Source organism: Merops nubicus, unplaced genomic scaffold, assembly GCF_000691845.1.
Source record: "Merops nubicus isolate BGI_N331 unplaced genomic scaffold, ASM69184v1 scaffold34878, whole genome shotgun sequence".
Taxonomy (NCBI): Eukaryota; Metazoa; Chordata; class Aves; order Coraciiformes; family Meropidae; genus Merops; species Merops nubicus.
This window is the reverse complement of record NW_008624327.1, coordinates 12,566-32,079: the sequence shown is the minus strand read 5'-3', so window position 1 is coordinate 32,079 and position 19,514 is coordinate 12,566. Positions and strand designations below refer to the sequence as shown.

Here is a 19,514-nt window from a genome sequence, read left to right as displayed (position 1 = left end):
AGACCTGGCGGAGGCAGAGAGCCCGTTCCCCTGTCCCCAGGGAGCTCCAGCCGGGCCCGAGCGCTGCTGCTGGGTCCTGCTCAGAGACCGCTTGCAGGCCCCCAGCACAGCCGGCACTGCCGCGGCCCCCGGCTTCGCGGCCGCTGACTTGGGGGTTTGGGGCGAGAGAAAGAAAGGGAAAAAGCTCTCCTCCTCCTGCTAGAAGTTTGATTTAAGTACTTACTTTGATGGCTTGGAAAAGGAGAGAGCCTGCGCCAGCTTCAGCCACCCAGGGCATTTAGTGCATTTAAATTACTGATAATATGTCGTTATTTTTGTGAAAAATAGTTCCCAGGGAGTAAGAAGTTACTCTGAGATGCTGTCAAAAAACATTTTATTGTCCACTGTGTGTAATATGCCAGCAACCATCACATATAAAGGAAACATTCTGAATATTGTAACTTGTATGTGAACAATACTCTAGTTGTGACATTTTAAGATTGATGAGACTTTCTCTTATGTTCTTGGTAAATAGACCTGGTTTTCTGAAAATGAGAATGCTATTGGGATCAAGGGATTACTAACTCACTCTATTCCATTCTAATAAGTAAAAAGTTAAAATACTGCTGATATTATTTATATACAGTACACATCTCAGTATGTTTTCTAGTACGTGAAGGGGATTGGGTTAATACTGAGTACTTTTTAAGTATCAGTCAATGTACGTGTTGCCACAAAAATGGATCTTTGTAAAAAGCAAACACTAAGCAGAATAAACCTATACTTGGAGGGTTTTAATTTCAAGTTTTTGCACACTGAAGTTCAAGATAAATGCAGGGAGCTGAGTACCTTAGCTAAGCGCAGATAAACACCTTGAAGCCTTTTCATAACTCCAGAGCAAAGGCATTTGAATAACAAGATACTGCTTTTATCAGTAGCTACAAGTAATTCTAATTTCCACTGTATAATCCTATACTTATTGTGAGGGTTTTCCCAGGTCAAAGCTCTTTCTGCTTCTCCACCTCAGCAACTTGATGAAGTTAAGACTGGCGCTGAAGATCTTGTCATGATGGAAAACCATTTTGTAGAATGTATCAATGGGTAGATCTCCGTTTGGATCCGCGTATTTCAGAGTTGTCATGGGAGTGTACAAGGTGTTGGTCTGGTGGCGAAAAGGGGGATTTTCTGCAAGAATTATCTTTACTGTGTGCTGCCAAGAATAAGAAATAACATTATTAAAGAACCGCCAGAAAAATAATAAAGTAAAAACCTAGTGTTCAGTTGAGGAAAAGTAGAAGAATGTGATGCTATGATTATCTAAAACCCTGTATATGGTTTTATTAGAATTTCATTAGAAACTTTTCATAACATATTTTTGAGGCTGTAAGAAGTACTTCTGATTTATTCTTAGACCTATTTCTGTTTATCTATTCCACAATGCTAGCACCTCACACCTAAGTATCCTTATAAACAGTCCTCCAATGTCCATATGCCCACAGCAGGTAGATAATTTCTTTTACAGTTCACTGGGAAAGGATCAGAAGAGTGCATTTTGCAGCAAGATCTGGAATATTCTATTGACACTGAAGCTATTCATTAGCAGCAAGCACCTGAAATTTGTCCCCTTCCACAGCTTGCTTAAACTTGCCTGCCTGCAGGAAGCCCCATGCACCAGAAACTACATCTGTGGATCTCTTCTTGTACCTTGGTGGTCTTCGGTAGACAAGTGAACTTCACACTAGCAGAGGGATTACTAGTGAGATGGAAAGTGGCTTTAACCAGTGGAGGGAACCCTATGTAGATATTTGGTGACACTGCAGAATGTCCAGACTTCCCCAGATGATGTCTAAGTGCATCTAACAGGTCAGCGGTATTTCAATTGCAATCCTCAATTGTCTTCAATAGAACATTAGACAAATGTTCATTTTGGAGTAAACAGTTTTGGTTAAAACTCTTGTCATTCTTTTGAGGTTTTAAAAATTATTTTAAATTTTAATTAAACATAATGTACACATCTAATGCTTCTATCAAAAAAACCCCACGTCACCTAACCAGGTCATTCATAAATTACAAAGAAAAAACATTTGTTTTTCAAGGAAAAAAAAAAAAAGATGTAGAACTGCTGATGAGTTACCTCTGCAACATCTTCGGCACTTTGTCCCAGACTCTGGAAAATTTGTTTGTAATTTTTAAGGTAAATATTAGTAAACATTTCAGCTGTTTCCTCATCTGCAGCTGAAAGATCCATTTTCATTCCATCTTCAAACACTTTTCTTTCGAACTCCGTAACCACTGGGCCTGGTTCAATCAGACTTAACCTGTTCAAAAAGCAAAGATGTGCTGGTTATTGACTGCCCTCTGTGGGAAATACACCTCTCTGTCCATCTCAGAATACTGAAGAGTTGCACTGCAAGTACATGGTAGGGAGCAATACTAAACAGTGCATTCTGGAAAGGCAACCCACACCATGTTATTGCTGTCCCACCCTTACCCATCCACACGTGTTAGCAGACTCTGCGTAGCTCAGGTTTCAGGGAAGTGCTGTAACTTCATTCCTGGCAGAACTGAGCGCGGTTGCTACCTGCTGGCTTACAGCTGTGTAACCTAAGGATGATTTATCCACAAGAACTTATCAAATCTTAAGAAAAATAATTAAAGGATGGTAACAAAATTTATTTCCGGACAAAAGCCTACGTAGATTTCTTTGTCACAGGTTTCCCATGATAGTACTAGATGCAGCTGAGAGGGGGGTGATCACCCAAATGTGGATTTTCTTTGTCAAGCTGCCAGTGTTACATAATTCAAGATCTCTCCACAATATTATAATAAAATACAGTATAGAGAATTTTGCTGTGGCTGGGCAGATTTTGGTTCCTGTCAAATCTGGAATATTTTATTTTGCTCAGTAGCATATTAGAGCAAATCACTGAATTACAGCTACCAGTCAGTTCCCTCCCCATTCTTTTCTCAGGCAGCAATTACTCCCAGCCCTCTCTTTGGGATAAGACTTCTTCTTACTCAGGCTCTTCTTTAGAATTAAATCAAGCTATTGACCTTGACAGCAGAATTCCAGCTGCCACTGGAACTTAAGCCTCTTCTCGCTGGATCTTGGGACTTTACCCATTCTGCTTACTTTTTTTTAATCTCCTTTCGGTTGTATCTTATACTCCTGAAATCTTGTTATGACTTCTAGTATATCCTGTGTATCATTACACTATATTTTTAAATCATCCAGACTTTTTTGAACTGTATGCAAAACCAGTTTGGATGCTGCCTTGTCTCTGAAATCCTGTGACAGCAGCTGTCTCTCCTCCCACAGCACAAGAGCTAAATGTTTAGGCACACAGAGATGCAATGGATCTTTAATAATTGTTAGATGTATAATAGTAGCAGAATTACACGAATAGGAAATAGATGTGACAAATCAAACTGCCAAGTCCCACAAATGACCAACAGGGACCAGTGTCTTAAATGCTGTCTTAAACATTAAGAAATGGGACACCACATTCTTCTCATGTTCCTCCCAGCTCCTGTCATTATCGCTATCTCGCCCTGTGTTCCACTCTGATAGATTTCCACTTGCACTCTATGAGGAGCCCTTGGAACTTTTTTATCTCTGAATTGCCTAAGAAGTCTATAAACCTTTCTAAAGGAAAATATTACAGGGTGATATTATGATTTTATTCCTTTGATATTGTAGGCAAGGGTCTGTTTTCAGAAGTGTTATGTAAACTGTATTTTATCCAAAGCTGAACAGCCTTTAACTGTTCAAGAGAACATGTTTATTTTAGCACCTAGACCTTTTGTTTATGTAAAGAATGTGGACATTTCTATGCCTTTTCTGGTGTAGAATTTCCATGGGCTCCTCAGTCTGTTTCTCCTAGATGCCAGCAAGCTTTAATAATGTTTGCTAGCTCTAAATATACTTAAAATATCTAAAATACAAATTACATCAATGGATCAATACTTACTGCAGTTTGAACTTGAGTGCTTGTATAGCTAAACTTTCACAGAATCCTTCCACAGCAAACTTTGATGCAGCATAAACATCATTAAATAAGATACCTGATGGTACAAACAAAACGGCATGAGAATGGGATTATGTGTACTCAACGTACTAGTAGTTTAGTTTTAAAAACTCTTGTATTTTCCAAAATTTTCTAGTCTTACCGAGAAAAATCCTTGTGTATACTCAATCTAAATACTGATTCTTTGCCTATGTTCTCCAAATTGCTTACTCTGGGAAAGGATGCTCGACTAATGCTTCTCCTCCCCCTAGCTGATGCTGTGATCTCTCTGGATGCTATTAAATATTTTGTAGTCTAAGGTATGGAAGTGTCCATACATGCAACACCATCTGCATTATTTATCAGCAGGACTTTAAAAGGCTGTAGACAAACACAGAAGTGGAGTGCAGTGCACCCAAGTGATTTAGAAAATGCACTAAATCAGTACATTTAGGCAGATGGGTAAGTACTGCATTAAACAATAACAACTCTTGCAGTTTGAATTAGGACCCTGGCTCTTCAGAATAATGCAGGCAAGATCAATGCCACTGTTGTAACTGAAACCAAGACAGCTAAACCAGATGGCACACAAGAGTAGAATAGTCATTATATATGGCTAAAATTAGACTCTGTGGAGATGAGAGTCTAAAAACTTTACAAAATGATGGTACATTTGTCTTAAACATGATAGGATTTTATTCCACTATTATTGTGCTGAGTGCAGTAAGCATGTTTGCCTGTCTCCATAAACTTTTCCAACAGGAAAGAGAAAAACTATGCTTCTAAGCCCTGTTTTCCAGCTAAAATTTAAATAATGTAATTTTTTTTAATTAAAAAAATAATCAAGTTTGAGTTAAAAATAAAAAAATAATTCACTCTGCAGGTTTTATTGTTAAAATGTCTGAAAAGTAGTTGTGTAGTAACATACTATCTACATGCATAAAAACCATCAGGTCTAAGTGCTGTGCTTTTTATAGCTGGAACTTCAGCATTACAAAGCACAATAGTTAGATACTTTAGCTCCTACTTTTTTTTTTTTCAGATAACAGGAGGTAGATTTTAGATTTTGAATACTGAACTCTTAGTTCAAACAAAGAAACAAAACAAAAAAAAACCAACTATGCCTTGTATTCCCATAACACTGCTTATTATAACTATATGCCCGCTCTTTCTCCTCTTCATGTCAGGCAGAATCTCCTTCAGGAGTCGAACCAGTCCAAAGAAGTTGGTATCCATCACAGTTTTCATTTCCTCTATGGTCTGACATTCAATAGGTCCAATGAGCCCCATTCCAGCATTGCTAACTGCACAAAATGGAGAACAACAGTGAGCAATAACCTCTGTAAACATTAACTTGCAGGCTTCACTGGAAAGCATTTGAAAGTAAAATGATGATTAAGAATTAAAAGATCCTTAAATAATCCTTAAAGAAAAGATTAAAAGATGGTTAAGATGGTCTCTTGTGAGACCCCACCTGGAGTGCTGTGTTCAGCTCTGGGGCCCCAAACGTAAGGACATGGACCTCTTTCAAGCAAGTCCAGAAAAGGGTTGTGAAGATGGTCTGGGGGCTGGAGCACCTGCCCTACAAGTGCAGGCTGAGAGAATTTGGGTCGTTCAGTCTGGAGGAGAAAAGGTTCCAGGGAGACCTTCTAGTAGCCTTCCAATACATAAAGAGAGCCTGCAGGAAAGATGGGGAGGGACTCTTTATCAGTGAGTGTAGTAATAGGACAAAGGGTAATGGTTTTAAGCTAAAAGTGGGTAGATTTAGATTAAATGTAAGGATGAAATTCTTTGCAGTGAGGGTGGTGAGACACTGGAACAGGTTGCCCAGAGAAGCTGTGGATGCCCCCTTCCTGGAAGCATTTAGCAAAACAGTATGAAAACACTTCTTGTTGCGTGATTTGTGAAGTACAATTACAATTCTCAATACAAAATGAAAGTACCCTTACATTCTTTGCATTTGTTCTTTTACTTGCTAATTCCCAAAGGCTGCTGCTTTCATTGTAAATAGGTCTATGCTTCACTTATAGGGCAGAAAGTCTCGTACACAAAGGTGCAAATTTAAGCAAAAGTTCTCTTCTGACATGTACTGAAAAACATACCAACTTAACCAAGACACTTCTCTCTGATCAGATTTCTCCTCTGCAAACAGGGAAAACAAGCTCCCCTACTTCACAGAAGCACAGTGAGATTTAATCCACTCACGTCTGCATGAAGGCTTAAGAATCTTGAACAGAACATACTATATAACTATTATTACTTGGATAATTTAAAAAATACACTAATGAAGTTTCTCTGGGGTATTTGGTAAGATGTTAAATAGAAAGCTGCTAGCTTCATAGAATACACATCCTGTACTTGCCTAGGACATCAATCCTCCTGTCAGGGATACTATTCACGCAAGTTTTAATAGACTGTTCATCACAGACATCCAGTTGTTTAATTTCAAGGGTTTTGCCCAGCCTGCGACCTGCAGCTTCCTCAAGTGGCTCCTTCTTGGCCAGATTCCGCATCGTGGCATACACTGCAACACACCAGAAGCAACAGACATCAGGAATAAAACTTCTTCTGTGGCTGTCTTTCTGAGAAGTATTAAAGAGTAGATTTTACATTCATATCTTAAATATTAATGATAGAACCCAGATAAAAACTTAAAGTAGAAAGAATCTATTTTCAACACATATTGCTACTAATTTCCTAGAGTCTGGTTCTGAAACCAGGAGATTCAAAAGGAGAATTAAAAAACTATGCACATGAAGAACATGCAACATATGAAAATAATATCACCAGAACTATAAATAATGGGTTTCAAGTTATGATGATGATTAATTTTGGATTCTGGGTATCTTTTTTTTTCCAGAACGCTGTCAAGACGTTGAGCAAAGCAACCATAATTTTATTAAAAAGTGGAAGACACATGCTTCCTTAGGACAGCAAAAAATTTTTATTTTTGCAAGCTGCTTCTCAAAATAGAAATTAGTTTTAGCATTACTGTAGCCTATTCACCCAGAAAACTCTGAACCAGCATCCAGTCAGTTAGCAGTAAAATACTGTGAGAGTAAATGTGAGAAACTGAATTACCACCAATTACTGTATTTGCCTTGCCATCCATTTTCAAATATGCCAAATAACCTATTTTGCAGCAGAAAGCTTTTTGTAAACTATCCAATTCAACTGGCTGTTCAGCTTCAATACAGGTATAGAAACATCTTCTGTTTACAGAAGACAGTATCTTTTCACTGTATTGTATTTTCATGACAGTAGGAGAGAAACTCACAAGAAATAAGTCATCAAATGGAATACAATCACCTGTTAAATCAGAGAAAAAAAACAGTACTGCCTTAAAGAATATATTTATAAAAATAGCAGATACATTGTTACCTTTAAATCTTTTCTGTTCATCTTTTGCCATTTTTACAGCTAAGGCCAGTCCAATTCCTGAGGAGCAACCTGTAATGAGGACATTTCTTCTTGCCATTCTTTTCACTGAGTGGTTCAAGCACGAGTTCTTGTTCAGAGAAGCAACAACCTAAGTGTAGCTACAGCATAATGTCATTGGTCTTTAATGCTATCTCCAGCTTTCCTGAGTCAACAAATCTGAAAATGCACACCTGGACCCTGCATGATTAAGGGATAATCTCCAACTAGACAAAACCAGAAACATATGCTCTTGCATGAGCTTATAATCTACATCATCAATTCAGATTCTATTTAATACAAAATTTGATTAATCTTTAAAATGAGACATTTGTAAGCAACATGGATTTTTTATCTTTTAGTAGTGGAATAACCAGTTTGCATACTGCTGGTAAGAAAAGCCTGGGCACAACTACCATCAGTCAGTAGAGGCAAGTCCTCCATGCACATCCATGCAAAGTAAACTGTACCCAAACTGGGATCCCTGTGCAAAAGGTGTTCAGACTTCCTATGCTTAAAGCATCCTCCTCATTTTTTTACAACACAATAAGAAATGGATTTCTTCCCTGATGCCTTATCATTGTAAGAGTCCCAATAGGCTTTACAGAAAAAGTAAATTGAAAAATGGGATCTGGATTTAGAAATGTTGTTTAGACAGATTCCTCACATTTCTCTTTGGCACTGTTCCCAGTCAAGAATAGAGAAATTAAGCAAGTCTGCTAGCAGTGGAGAAGAGACAGGAAGACCTTGAACAGACCAGCTTCACTACATTCTTACTAACACTGAAATTTCTTTCAAAACTTCCTATTCTCCAATTGACAAGCTGAAAAAAAAATAAAACAAAAAACCCCAAAACCATCAGAATTAGCGTGACGTCTGACTCAGTTTGAGTTTTGCAGGAAATATTCCACCAACTTTGCAAATAAATTCTTAATTAAACATAGGGACATCTGGACTGGTGACCTGGTGCAGTTGGTATTTCATAGACAGTAACTGTAAGCATACTACGTTCAGAAAGAAAATCAACCTCTTATGAAATTTACAACCGATCCTGAGTGACAGAAAAATAGTTGCCTTAATAAGCAATCAGCCTTCTGAACAGCATTCAGCTAATGGCAATGCCATTATGCACATTAAAATATTTCCTGGGATTCTATAACCCCATGTTAATGTAATGCAGAAGAATGAACTTAGTGTTTCAGGATTTGCATAGCTGTAAATGGATTAGTAATGCAATAAAAGTAGGACTCTACAGAAAAATTTAATTGAAATTATGATGATAGCAAAAAAAAAAAATCCCCTCTTTTCCAAAACAAGGAAATTCACTTAAACAGTATAACAAGTAGAATCATTAACTTCTCAGGCAAGCAACAAAATAGCAATACAGCATCTGAAGTTAATGAGAAAATGTAATTATGATTCTACTTATCAGGTTTGACCTACAGTTTTACCAGAGGAGTTAGTATCCAGATACCCAGTTTTAGTGCAAATGCTATTTAGCTGATTCAGGTATCAGGCAAATTGCTTTTGCTGCTCATGCACGTTTATATTTAGTGCATGTAGGAGGAGCAAGTGAGGCTTTATGTAACACTTCAGTAGTGGAATTCCACTAGTGTTGTGATGCAACTGTAATTACAGATTGGTTACATTTTCCACTCGAAATCCTGGTTTGTAGGGCTTACATGTTCCTTGCCTTTCAAAAATCTGTCTGAAATTTGATGCACAGATTTCTAGCCTGAAAGCAAGTGCTAGAAACTGGGGCAACTAACCATTTGTACTAGCTAAATTGTGTGGTACTTTTAGAAAACTGGAAATAAATATGTTTTAGGATGCATAGTTACGATGCCATTTTAATCAATGGTAATTCTGGTACAGATTTTGGAAAAAAACAGAACAGTTCCAGTTTTATGGCCCTGTCCCACACCTCTCTTCATCTGAAAAACACTGCTTGGAGTAAAGCAAGCAGGTTTTAATTGTGTCTATGATCAAATCAGTGTCCTCAAACATCTTACAAACTGGTCAATTTTCATAAGATATTGTGTCGGCAGTGTTTTGTGTGCACAAAAAAAAAGATAAAATATTCCCAAACAAAACTTATTAATAAGGTAATACCATTGTGCTCATAATTACAAGTTAGATCTGAAACACGAGCAGACAGTGTAAAATCCTTGGGGGAAAAAAGCTGAAATTAATTCCTGCAACTCAAGATATTTAAAAAATAAAATTTATTTCCCAAACAAAAATTAAAAAGTTATTACAAACTCAAACAGTTGGAAAAATAAAAAAAAAAAGTGGTCATTTACATCAGTACAAATAATCACAATTATTCACAAGTACAATAGTAAAATTTCCTCTTTGAATGCATGACTATGTCACCAACATTCCTGGGTTGCTGCTTGTCCGGTGAGCAACATTCTCTTCTTCACAGTTCTTGTCCCTGAAACAAAGTATGTATGATCAGAACCGTCCTGTAATCTGCTGCACTAAATTTGCTGTATCTAGGATTAAGATGTTACTTATAGTTGTTAAGATTTATCTTACAGATTCAAAAAACCCAGCTGCAGGCCTCAAGTCCATGGCTTCTTTCTCAAACTCTGCCTGGTAAACTGAAGTTATTCATGCATTTTTGTTCACTGTTCTTGTAACTGCAGTGCATTTGCTTTTAAAATGAGCATAATTTACAATTTTTTCAACATATTAAGTTCTAGCAGATAAATAGGAAAATATTATGCCGAATATTTTGAGAAAATATCTTCATATGCAAAACCCTGTAAGAATTTTGTACAGCTGAAAGGAGCACTATCTTTTGAAATAACTCTTCTGTGTAAGTCTTAAGGGTTTAGGTTGGACTGCATTTTAAGTGTTTAAGTTCCTAACAAGCTTCTAACAGTTCAGGAAATGTTTGTAAAAACCCTATCAATAGTATCAAGGTGTCAGGTGGAAAGAAGGCTACAATTTCTAGCAACACAAAGTGATGAAAATCTTATCAACTTTACTGTAGGCACTCTGGATTTTCTACAGTAAACAGAAGTAAACAGAGCCAAACACCCACCCACCCTTACTCCTGCTTTAAAAAGCAGGGTTACCTGCTGGACCTAATTATTTGACAGTTCATTTACGAAAAAAAAAAAAAAAAAATCAAATCAGGAGTATTAGGTGATGAAGAAAATGGTGTCTCTAGTATATGATCCAACGCATACATAGCACTACAGAGGCCATATGAGCCACTAGTATTTCAGAACATGGCTTAATATATAAAAGTGATTATGTTGTATCTACTCGTGTTTAGTGAGATGCTTATTACTTATGAGGAAAGCTATTTATAGAGTACACAGACATCTCTAAGTAGCACATAACAAGCTTACAGCTAATGAATAAAAGATTATTACAATAACTTTGTACTGTGTAAGCTTTTACAAAAAAGTATAATGACACTTTTTTTTTTTTAATCAAACTTTGCAAGCACTAATATTTTCTTACTTCACTTACCATTTTTAACACCATTTTATTTCTCATTTCAGTAAGGAATTGTGACCACAAAAGATTAATCTGCCTTTTTTTTTTTTAAATAAAGGAAATTAATTTCCCAGAAAAATGAAAGCGCCATTCTGGATGTTCAGTAAGGTGCTTCCAGTTCCTTTGTTTGGTATACTTAAAACTTCTAAGGGTAGCAGAGTGCTGTATTGCTACTAGATATTCACTGCAGATTAAAGCAGAGTAAAAACAAAGAACAATTCAACTGAAAAAAAATCTATGACCCAGTAATTTCACAAGTCCCAAAAGGGCAGAGTGGACCAGGACAGAAGTCAACCCCAGCTAACAATTCCTTCCCTGAACTAATATATTTCCTGTAATAGACAAGGAATGTAGTGTCTATTAAGGGGAAAACGAATGAGACAGACAACACACACACACAACCCCATCACCCCTTTTCCCCAGATCGATTGGGTAATTCAGTTTTTAGAACTAGGACAGAAATTTTCTGTGGAAGTTTGGTCAGTGAGTCCGCAATGTGTTACTAACAGAAAAAGTCTTTTCTTTCATCATGTTAATATATGCAATTTTTAAACAAAGAAACTATATCATATTCTAATTGGAGCAAGAACTCCTCTGCAATGTATTTCAATGTTTTATGTAGAATGCTTCTGAAATCTAGTGGTTTATGTACTTAACAACAATGAAAATAAACCTGACATTTCACTTCCTTCATCCCAAGACTCTAAAGGAACATGACTGGAGCAGGTCTCTTTTCAAAGCCTTTCTTATATAATTCTTGGGCCTCCCCCTACCTGGCATTCCTTATCAAAAACAGTATCAAGGCAATTTGTCTGGCAAGGAAGGGTCTACTCAGCAGTTGCACAGGGGCTAGATAGGAAATCCTTTCCTTCTGAATCATCCCCAAAGTATGAGGAAAAGTTGGAAATATGTTAATGATACATGTGAAGAGTAGCAGCAGGTACTGTCCTGTTTTCAACTGTTATAAATAACCTTTAACAAGAATTAAGATAGAAGATCTGACATTGCTGTAGTTTGCAGTGACAGAACTTTCTTATTTATCTGTGACATAGCCAAGCCCCCATGATCTAGAATATAGCCTAAATGCGTTTGGTGAGTACACAGAAAGACTTATCTGACATCTTATCCTACAGAAAGAAATAATACACAAACACAGGATAATCAAAATGTCAGAAGCCATTTCGGTGCTTACCTCTAGTTGCAAGCACCTTTTAATGAAGTTATTTCTGCAGAAACCCTGTTTATCTCAGATTTCATTTGTACTTGTAGTGACTGATTCATGCCCCAAACCAAAGATTTGTATAATTCATGAAATAAAATGAACTGCATTCTCTATTCCCATTCACTATGCTAAAAAATTCTCTTTTCTCATTTTTACAAATACACTAGAGCTCAGTGGTCGTTTTATGTAATTATTTTCACAAGATAAAGACCCCAGTCATAAGAAGATCTCATCATATAGCATATTGTTTCATTTCATTTCATTTCACGGAAGACCATGTCCCTAACAAGAACATCAGGTTACAAAAAGATAATCAATATTCAGATTTCTCAACAAAGGAAACAAGTAAGAGTGTGCCATTAAATTTATAATTTTTAAATCACTAAACCAGATTAACTTTAGGGCATTAAGATTCAGCAAACACCAGGATGTAAAATAAAATTACCTTGGGAGAAGTAATGATGCTTATTCTAAAAAGACACCATATATTGTTCCTTCTGGGTAGCTGCAGTAATGGCATTAAAAATTGATAATTTATTAAGTATTCAATGAACATTTTACCTTCGCAAGAGCTTCTAGGCTTGGTGGTTTTCTTTCTATTTTTTTCTTCAGCTGATTTATTTCTTGATCTCTCTGGAGCAATGCAAACTCTTTTTCACGAAGCTCATCTTTAAAATGCTTGAGTTTCTTCTCCAAGCTCTCAATCTGAACAGAAAATGCAATTAAACCAGAACAGGTATTTTATTGAAACCAGGACAATAAAAAAAACTCAACACCTAAAAAAAGACCCTCACAAATACCATCAGTATTAGCTCTGGCTTTTGATTCCCTTGTCAGTATTTTAATTTTTAATTTGTAAATATTTCCCTTTATTAAAAGAGCAGCTTGGGAGCTATATCATATCAAGGGAAAAAAAAAAAAACAAGAAAAAAAAAAAAAAAACACAAACAATTTTTACACTACTGTTCAACCATAACATATTTTTGCCTTGCACTCTTCTAGATGAAACCTGACTAGTTATTGTGTCCTAGGACCAAACTTTATAATTCATAGATATAATTCATAGAATTAGCTGCCCTTAATTAGGTAAACTGTTTTGTTTTGCTTTTAATTTAAGCAAGAATTACCTGTTTATTGCATTCCTTAATTTCTAACTCAGACTTCTCCAAATTGCACTCTAATTGAATTATTTGTTGCTCCATTTCTCCCCTATGTTCATGAACTGTCATATCCAACTGTGTAATCTAGAGGTAAAAAAGGAAGAAAATGAAATATTTTATTTAGAACTAGTAGGCAGATTTTAAGAAGCAATATTACAAAATGTGACAGCAAAAGGAAAGAAACTAATCCTTTGTAGTCTCAACAATATTCCCTCACATAGTCAAGACAAAGCACCCTAGCTGTCTTGCTTTAAAAACATGGGCCAAACACAAAGAGAAAAGCTGAAAAATGTGAAAAAGCCCACAACTGAGCATGTTCAGTCCTCAGAGATACAGAATACAAACCTAATTTTCATTTTAAACAGAATCTAACGAGTAGCTTGGTACACTAACACATGTTGTTAGAAAGTGACGAAGTTTGCCAAAGCAAAAGAAAAAAAAAAATTTCCTATTGCTTGGATGAACTCCTAGAGCAGCTCACTGAGTACCATGGCAAGAATAAATTGGAAGGTCTGGATTCCTTACAGGAGTAGTTCCATGAACAGATTTTTTTTTAAAAGAAAAATTTTTCACAAATCCACAAGCCTCCTCTCAGCACCTCAGATATTCTTAGATACAAAGGCTGGACACTCCTACAGAGGTAGCCATTAGAAGACTAATCATAAGTGACAGAAGAGTTCTTCCATAATGCGTATCACGTCCTGAAGCCAGGCCCAAAAAAAAAAAGAAAACATTTCAGGTGTTACATGTGTGACTCAAGTGTTAAGAGTGATACTGTTTCATATTTAGAAGGTGCTTTAGAGTTAATCAGATATACCCAGTGCAAACAAAGAAAGGAAATTTATCATTCCAAGCAAACTTCAGCGCAGATCCTTCCTTGGTTTTATTAAACATCTATACAACAGTTGTCCTGTAACTTTATCAGTAAGAAAAAATTATGGGACAGGTTTGCACGAGGCTTCTGTTCAATTAAGATCTGTAGTCCGTGGTCCCTTAGGGGAGCACAAGCTGGTTTTCCTGGTACCATAAGGCTTCAGTAACATACAGCTGGTTTTGAGGTTCACACTGTGGCTCTATTAACACTACAGGTTTGGAACAATGCATGAAGGCAACTAAACCTATTGGTTTTTTTTATCAGTTATCCACTACATAACAGGAATAATTGTCTAGTAACACACTTAAAATGATCTGACCTGAGCTGCTCTTTGTTTCACTTCCCAAGTCCTTTCTTTCAACGCTTGGTCCATGTTAAGGAGTTCTTGGGTTTTGTCTTCAATTTCTTCCCTGCAATACCTAAAATTCTCATGTTTAACTGCTTAATGTACATTCAGTCGCTTAGCTTACAGCATCCAGCTTGAAAATAATGAAATCTATTACTTACTTAAAGCTAAATCAGCTAACTGACCACAAAGAAAAAAACCCAAATGGAATAGTTAACAGAATTATTACAAGTGGAGATTTCCCAATAACTTCATTATTCAAATTATTTAACTGATTTTCAAGAGATGATCTTAAAAAGAATAGTACAGAAGAAAGTAATGTTAATTTATAGCCAGAAAGGAAATGGGACAATTTCACTACAAAAGAAAGTAAATCCTCACCATTAGTTCACAACATTCGGGTTCACAAAATAATTTTAGCAGATTTTAAAACGGAATTCAAAAAACAGAATTCAGCACCACTTTTAGAAATTAAAAGTGAGCTGAGGAGCTATTGTGTCGACTTACCTTACAGCCACAACCCACCTAAAAATTATAGAGTTGCTAAGAAAATAAAAACCAATCAAACTACTCACTATTCCTTAAGGAAAAAAAAATAACACAACTAAGTTTTCATGATGGAAAAGATACCAGCTTACCTGAGCTCAGTTGTTAGATCCATGATGGCAAGATGCTTCTCTTCCAGAGAGGACTGGGCATTCTGTAATGCATCTTGCAATTCCTGAAGCCGTGTTGAAGTGATTTTTAATTCTCCATCAGCATCCTGCAATGCAGATTCTAACTCTGCTATTTTCTGTAAGGTTTCCCCATGGCGAGTCTCATTTTGAAGCAATTTATTTTTTAAATCATTCACTATTTTACACACACAAAACACAAAATGGTTAGTCAGCAAGTCAATGTCTTTTTTCATACAACACCACTACACTCGTGCTCATTATCAATTTTCAGTATTTTTAGGAAAATCTAGAAATAAACAGTGACTTCTGAGCTTATACGACAATCTTTTCATGGCATCTAAATCTTTACAGGTTTTATTCAGCTCATAATGTGTAATTGACTTGAAATATGAGGATGTATCTAAAAACATCTGGGCAAGAAGAAGGTACAGAGACAACACAGGAACTGAATCTGTAGTGCTATGGAAAATGCAAGCAGGATTGTTAGTAAGCCTCCAGTTTACAAGGATGGTAAAATCAAATGGAGAAGAAGGGATTGGGAAATTTGTTATTTTCATAGACACACTGGTGGGGTTTTGTTTGTTTTAAAGAGCTGAATTTTTGTAAATAGCATATGCCTTTATTAAATCTATACATCTTGTTCAGTTATCACAGTAAGAAGCTGCACTACCAATTTACAGGGAAAACTACTTACTCATTCCATCTGGGATAAAAGTACATCCCACAGAAGTGAGAACTTGCAAATGTACACTAAAAAAATGTTTGTGGGTTTCTGAGGTTTTGGGGGTGGGGGAGGTTGTTGGTTGTTTCAGGGGTGGTTTGTTTGGTTGGGGTTTTTTTTGTTTGGTTGGGGTTTTGTTTGGTTGGGGTTTTTTTGGTTTTTTTTTTTTTGGTTTTTTTTCCTTTCTTGTAAAGCCTCCAGAATTACCAACATAAAAACACTAAACCCTTCATCAAAATGATCATATTTTTACTCTCACTGACTTGATTATAAAACAACAGGGAGGAAAAGCCAAGATATAAATACATACAAAGAAATAACACAGTGAATGGAAGGCCAAGAAACAAGGCTGAGAAATTACCCTCATTTGCCTTTTCATCGAGCTTGGATCGTGCTTCTTCCAAAGCCATATCCAACTGATTTATCTGCATTGTTTTGTCTTCACCATCTCGCCTTAATTGCATCACTTCTTTTTCTATGCCAGTAAGTTCATTCTTGAACTCATCCATCTCCGACTTACTTTGTCTAAATCAAAGAAGCCAACAGAACTAAAGGAACCTTGTAATAAGAAAAGTGACATACGTATGGTCCATACATGCTCTGAGAAGCATTTTTTAAAACCAGGAATTTTGAAAGTCATGTTAAGTAGGATTTTCTCACAATCAGCGATTTCTTTAAGAATACCAATCCCTCCTGGAATCTACTGCCTAGGATTACAAGCAACTTAATATATTTATAAACTGAACTGCATTATCAAGTGCCACCTTAAGCCTAAATAGGTTGCCAGAACATGTGCTAATTCCACTGGAAGACTGTTCCAGAGTCCCATGCCTCTGCTAGTTGAAACTTACCTCCTGATTTCCAGTCTTTGCTCATATGGAGACTGAACTGTATGACTGCACAGCTGAACACTATTTCAGAGAGCAATCTTTCCCAGCAATACGTTTATCTGCAGAATACACCTCCTGGTTATTTTAAACCTACCTGATTGTACTGTTAAGTTCATCCACCTTCTGCCTGTTTAAATCTGCTTCCTGGGCAGCTAGGCGAAGTTTCTCCTCTACCTTTCTTAACTCATCCTCTGCACATGCTTTCTGTTTCTGAAGCTCTTTTGCCAAACTGGATACCTATTTAAAACAGTATTTAAGAAGTGTTCACACTTTTAAATTACATACCAGAGAAATATACATCCTTATCTTAAAACTTTCGCTATGTGAGTTGCAACAAAACAAATTTCTTCACAGTCTAAAATTATATACAATTTAAGACTAGAACTTTGCAATCTCATCTGAAAGACAAATCGTTTCTAGCAAATATAAGTAGATTCAACTTTCTAAATTTCAACACAACTCTCCTTAACTGCAGTCTAGGCTTTGATATTCTAAGTATTTAGCCACCCTAATGCTAGCTAGTTTCTGATAGCACAGAACCTGGTTTAAGACAAAACAAACCACTGAACTCTTTATTTTAGATATCTCTAAACAATAACTCAATTATCAAAGAAACATTCAGATTTTAAAAGCATTACAAAAACATATATGAAAGTGTTTAATGATCTGTCTTTACACAGATGCTTCTCACCATACTCTACCTGGTTTTCAAGTTTCATTTCATTATCTTCCAGCTCCTCATTTCTAATAGTTTCTTGCTGCAACACTTCCAGCAGATGATGCAAACTCTCTTGTAGGCGAATGTTTTGTTCACTTTTGTCCTGAATATTCTGATCTTTTAGTTTTATTTCTTCCTGTAAATAACAAACCTGAAAACATATTCATTTTCCATTAAAATAAAACATTTTTAATTGCACTTGCAGCAGCTATTCTTAATGAGCACAGAATCACACCAGATTCAATAAAACTTATGGCTCTTAATTTAGTTGCATTACAGTTTCAACAGTACATAACAACTCATAATTCATCACCATGTTGTGCTTTATAAAGTGAAGAAATAGTAACTTTATCAGCCCCAGGTTCTGACTGCTTGCCTTCTAAACACACCTAAGCTGCTCAATATTTTAAAAACATGTAACAAAGATTTTTTTTTAATTTCTAAATTACTGAACTACTTTTACTTCTGTCTCCCTTCTTACTTTATTTCTCAAAAAGTTCTCATTTTCCACTTCAGATTTTGTTCTAATTCCTCCCTTCTATTTCTTCCTGCTTCTGTGACAAAAAAAAAAAAAACAGGAATTCTGAACACCTAACTTCTCACATGTTCCATGAAAAAACGGAAGGATCTTAAGAAACATAAAATCACTAACTGCTCCTCCAAAATGGAAGCAGCAGCTGGGGGGGGGGGGGGAAATCTGTCACAACTACAAAGCCTCATTTGCCACCCTTGAGTTTCATACAGCATCCAGACTCTTCATGTGTAGCATAGGAATGACAGATTTTAGGGCTCAGAAAGCAGCACTAAATATCACAGGTTTATGCATAACACAGACCGCAGGTTTCCACCTAGCTACTCCTCTACAGGGTCTAGCAATCCCTGTCTGACTAAAGCCTGGCAGGGCAGCACTGATACGAACAGCCTGCTGTGATAATTAGTTCATGTAGTTAGGCATCCCCACAAAAGTTCATACTAGTAGTATTTAAACATAATTCCTTCTTGATTTAATGTAGTAATGGAAAGTATGATAAAACTCGTGGAGCTGAAGTAAAAATTTTCTCACGCTCAGGACTTCTTCCCCTTTAAGATATGATTAAGTTGAGCAGAAAGGAGTATATGAATATCTCAGAGGAAAATAATGAGATTGTGTAGCATTAGACAGAAAATTAACTAAAAATCAGAAAATACAGGGAATAGACCTAACTTTTTAGTTGGACATCTGCCTCAGAATTACTAGAAAAAAAGAACATAACATAGGAAAAAAGTTACTAAGTATAACACTAGTACGTGCTAGCACACAAGGAACATCTTACTAGTTCAATCTGTTTCTCCATCTTTTTGTGCTGCTCAAGGTGAACCAACTTTTCTTTTTCAAAAGCCGAAGTTATTTGCTCACGTTCTTCACTGATAATTGTTTCCAACTCATGAATGCGTCTGTTTTTTCTCTGTAGAACAGCAACAACAAAAAGGACTTATCAAAAACATTTAGCTGTGATATTAAAGAATGTTTTATTTGATGATAGAATTCTTAGATTTCATATTAAAACAACACAGAAAACACTGAAGTTACACACAGCACGGCTCCTCTCAAAGAATGTCACACCTGTAACACAGGTATAGATGGCCACTAAGTGCAGCCACTACACAGAGACAAGGGGTCTGCCAAGGTGGACTATTGGCACAGATTATAGCAGCCGGAGCAAGGAACTTCTGACAAACACAAAAAGAAATTCTGTGTCCACATGGATACATGGAATGTTTAAAATACAGGTTTCCATCTGAAAGGGACCACATAAATTGTTTCCCTTTCTAGCAATCTGAGACCCTTTCCCAAAACTAAAAAAGTTTGCATAACAATGTGTCCTGGTTCAGTGTAAAAAGGGGTTCAGGGCAGGACCCACATGGAACAGAACTATGTACTCACCTCTCCCCCCCCCCCCGAGAGAGAGAGAGAGACACTTTGGGAACAAACAAAAAATAAAGTATA

At 36.4% G+C, this 19,514-nt stretch overlaps 2 protein-coding genes across 2 annotated transcripts in view; both read right to left on the bottom strand.

The window, feature by feature from the left end:
* Positions 1-955: 955 nt before the first annotated feature.
* On the bottom strand, positions 956-7,464 carry RDH8 (retinol dehydrogenase 8 (all-trans)). The gene is made up of 6 exons (XM_008945355.1): positions 7,368-7,464; positions 6,349-6,510; positions 5,111-5,290; positions 3,951-4,044; positions 2,114-2,297; positions 956-1,189 (listed from the first exon to the last, which is right to left on the bottom strand). The coding sequence occupies exons 1-6, from the start codon at positions 7,462-7,464 to the stop codon at positions 956-958; spliced, it is 951 nt and encodes a 316-aa protein (XP_008943603.1).
* Positions 7,465-11,998: 4,534 nt separating this feature from the next.
* The window catches only part of CCDC18 (coiled-coil domain containing 18), a 19,596-nt gene continuing 12,080 nt past the window's right edge, over positions 11,999-19,514 (bottom strand). The window contains exons 13-21 of the mRNA XM_008945353.1: positions 18,841-18,972; positions 17,511-17,675; positions 16,904-17,046; positions 16,281-16,444; positions 15,160-15,373; positions 14,495-14,594; positions 13,269-13,385; positions 12,703-12,846; positions 11,999-12,046 (exon numbers count right to left, since the gene is read on the bottom strand). Of these exons, the coding sequence (XP_008943601.1) occupies positions 11,999-12,046; positions 12,703-12,846; positions 13,269-13,385; positions 14,495-14,594; positions 15,160-15,373; positions 16,281-16,444; positions 16,904-17,046; positions 17,511-17,675; positions 18,841-18,972 (1,227 nt within the window). The remainder of the gene's footprint in view (positions 12,047-12,702; positions 12,847-13,268; positions 13,386-14,494; positions 14,595-15,159; positions 15,374-16,280; positions 16,445-16,903; positions 17,047-17,510; positions 17,676-18,840; positions 18,973-19,514) is intronic.

Excerpts from the sequence above, each read along its gene's own strand:
- RDH8 (XM_008945355.1), bottom strand. The coding sequence starts at position 7,464 with ATGGCAAGAAGAAATGTCCTCATTACAGGTTGCTCCTCAGGAATTGGA. Across the intron at positions 5,291-6,348 it reads CAGGAGGATTGATGTCCTAG|TTAGCAATGCTGGAATGGGG; the intron begins GCAAGTACAGGA and ends CATTTTGTGCAG. Across the intron at positions 4,045-5,110 it reads CAGTGTTATGGGAATACAAG|GTATCTTATTTAATGATGTT; the intron begins GCATAGTTGGTT and ends TTGTACCATCAG.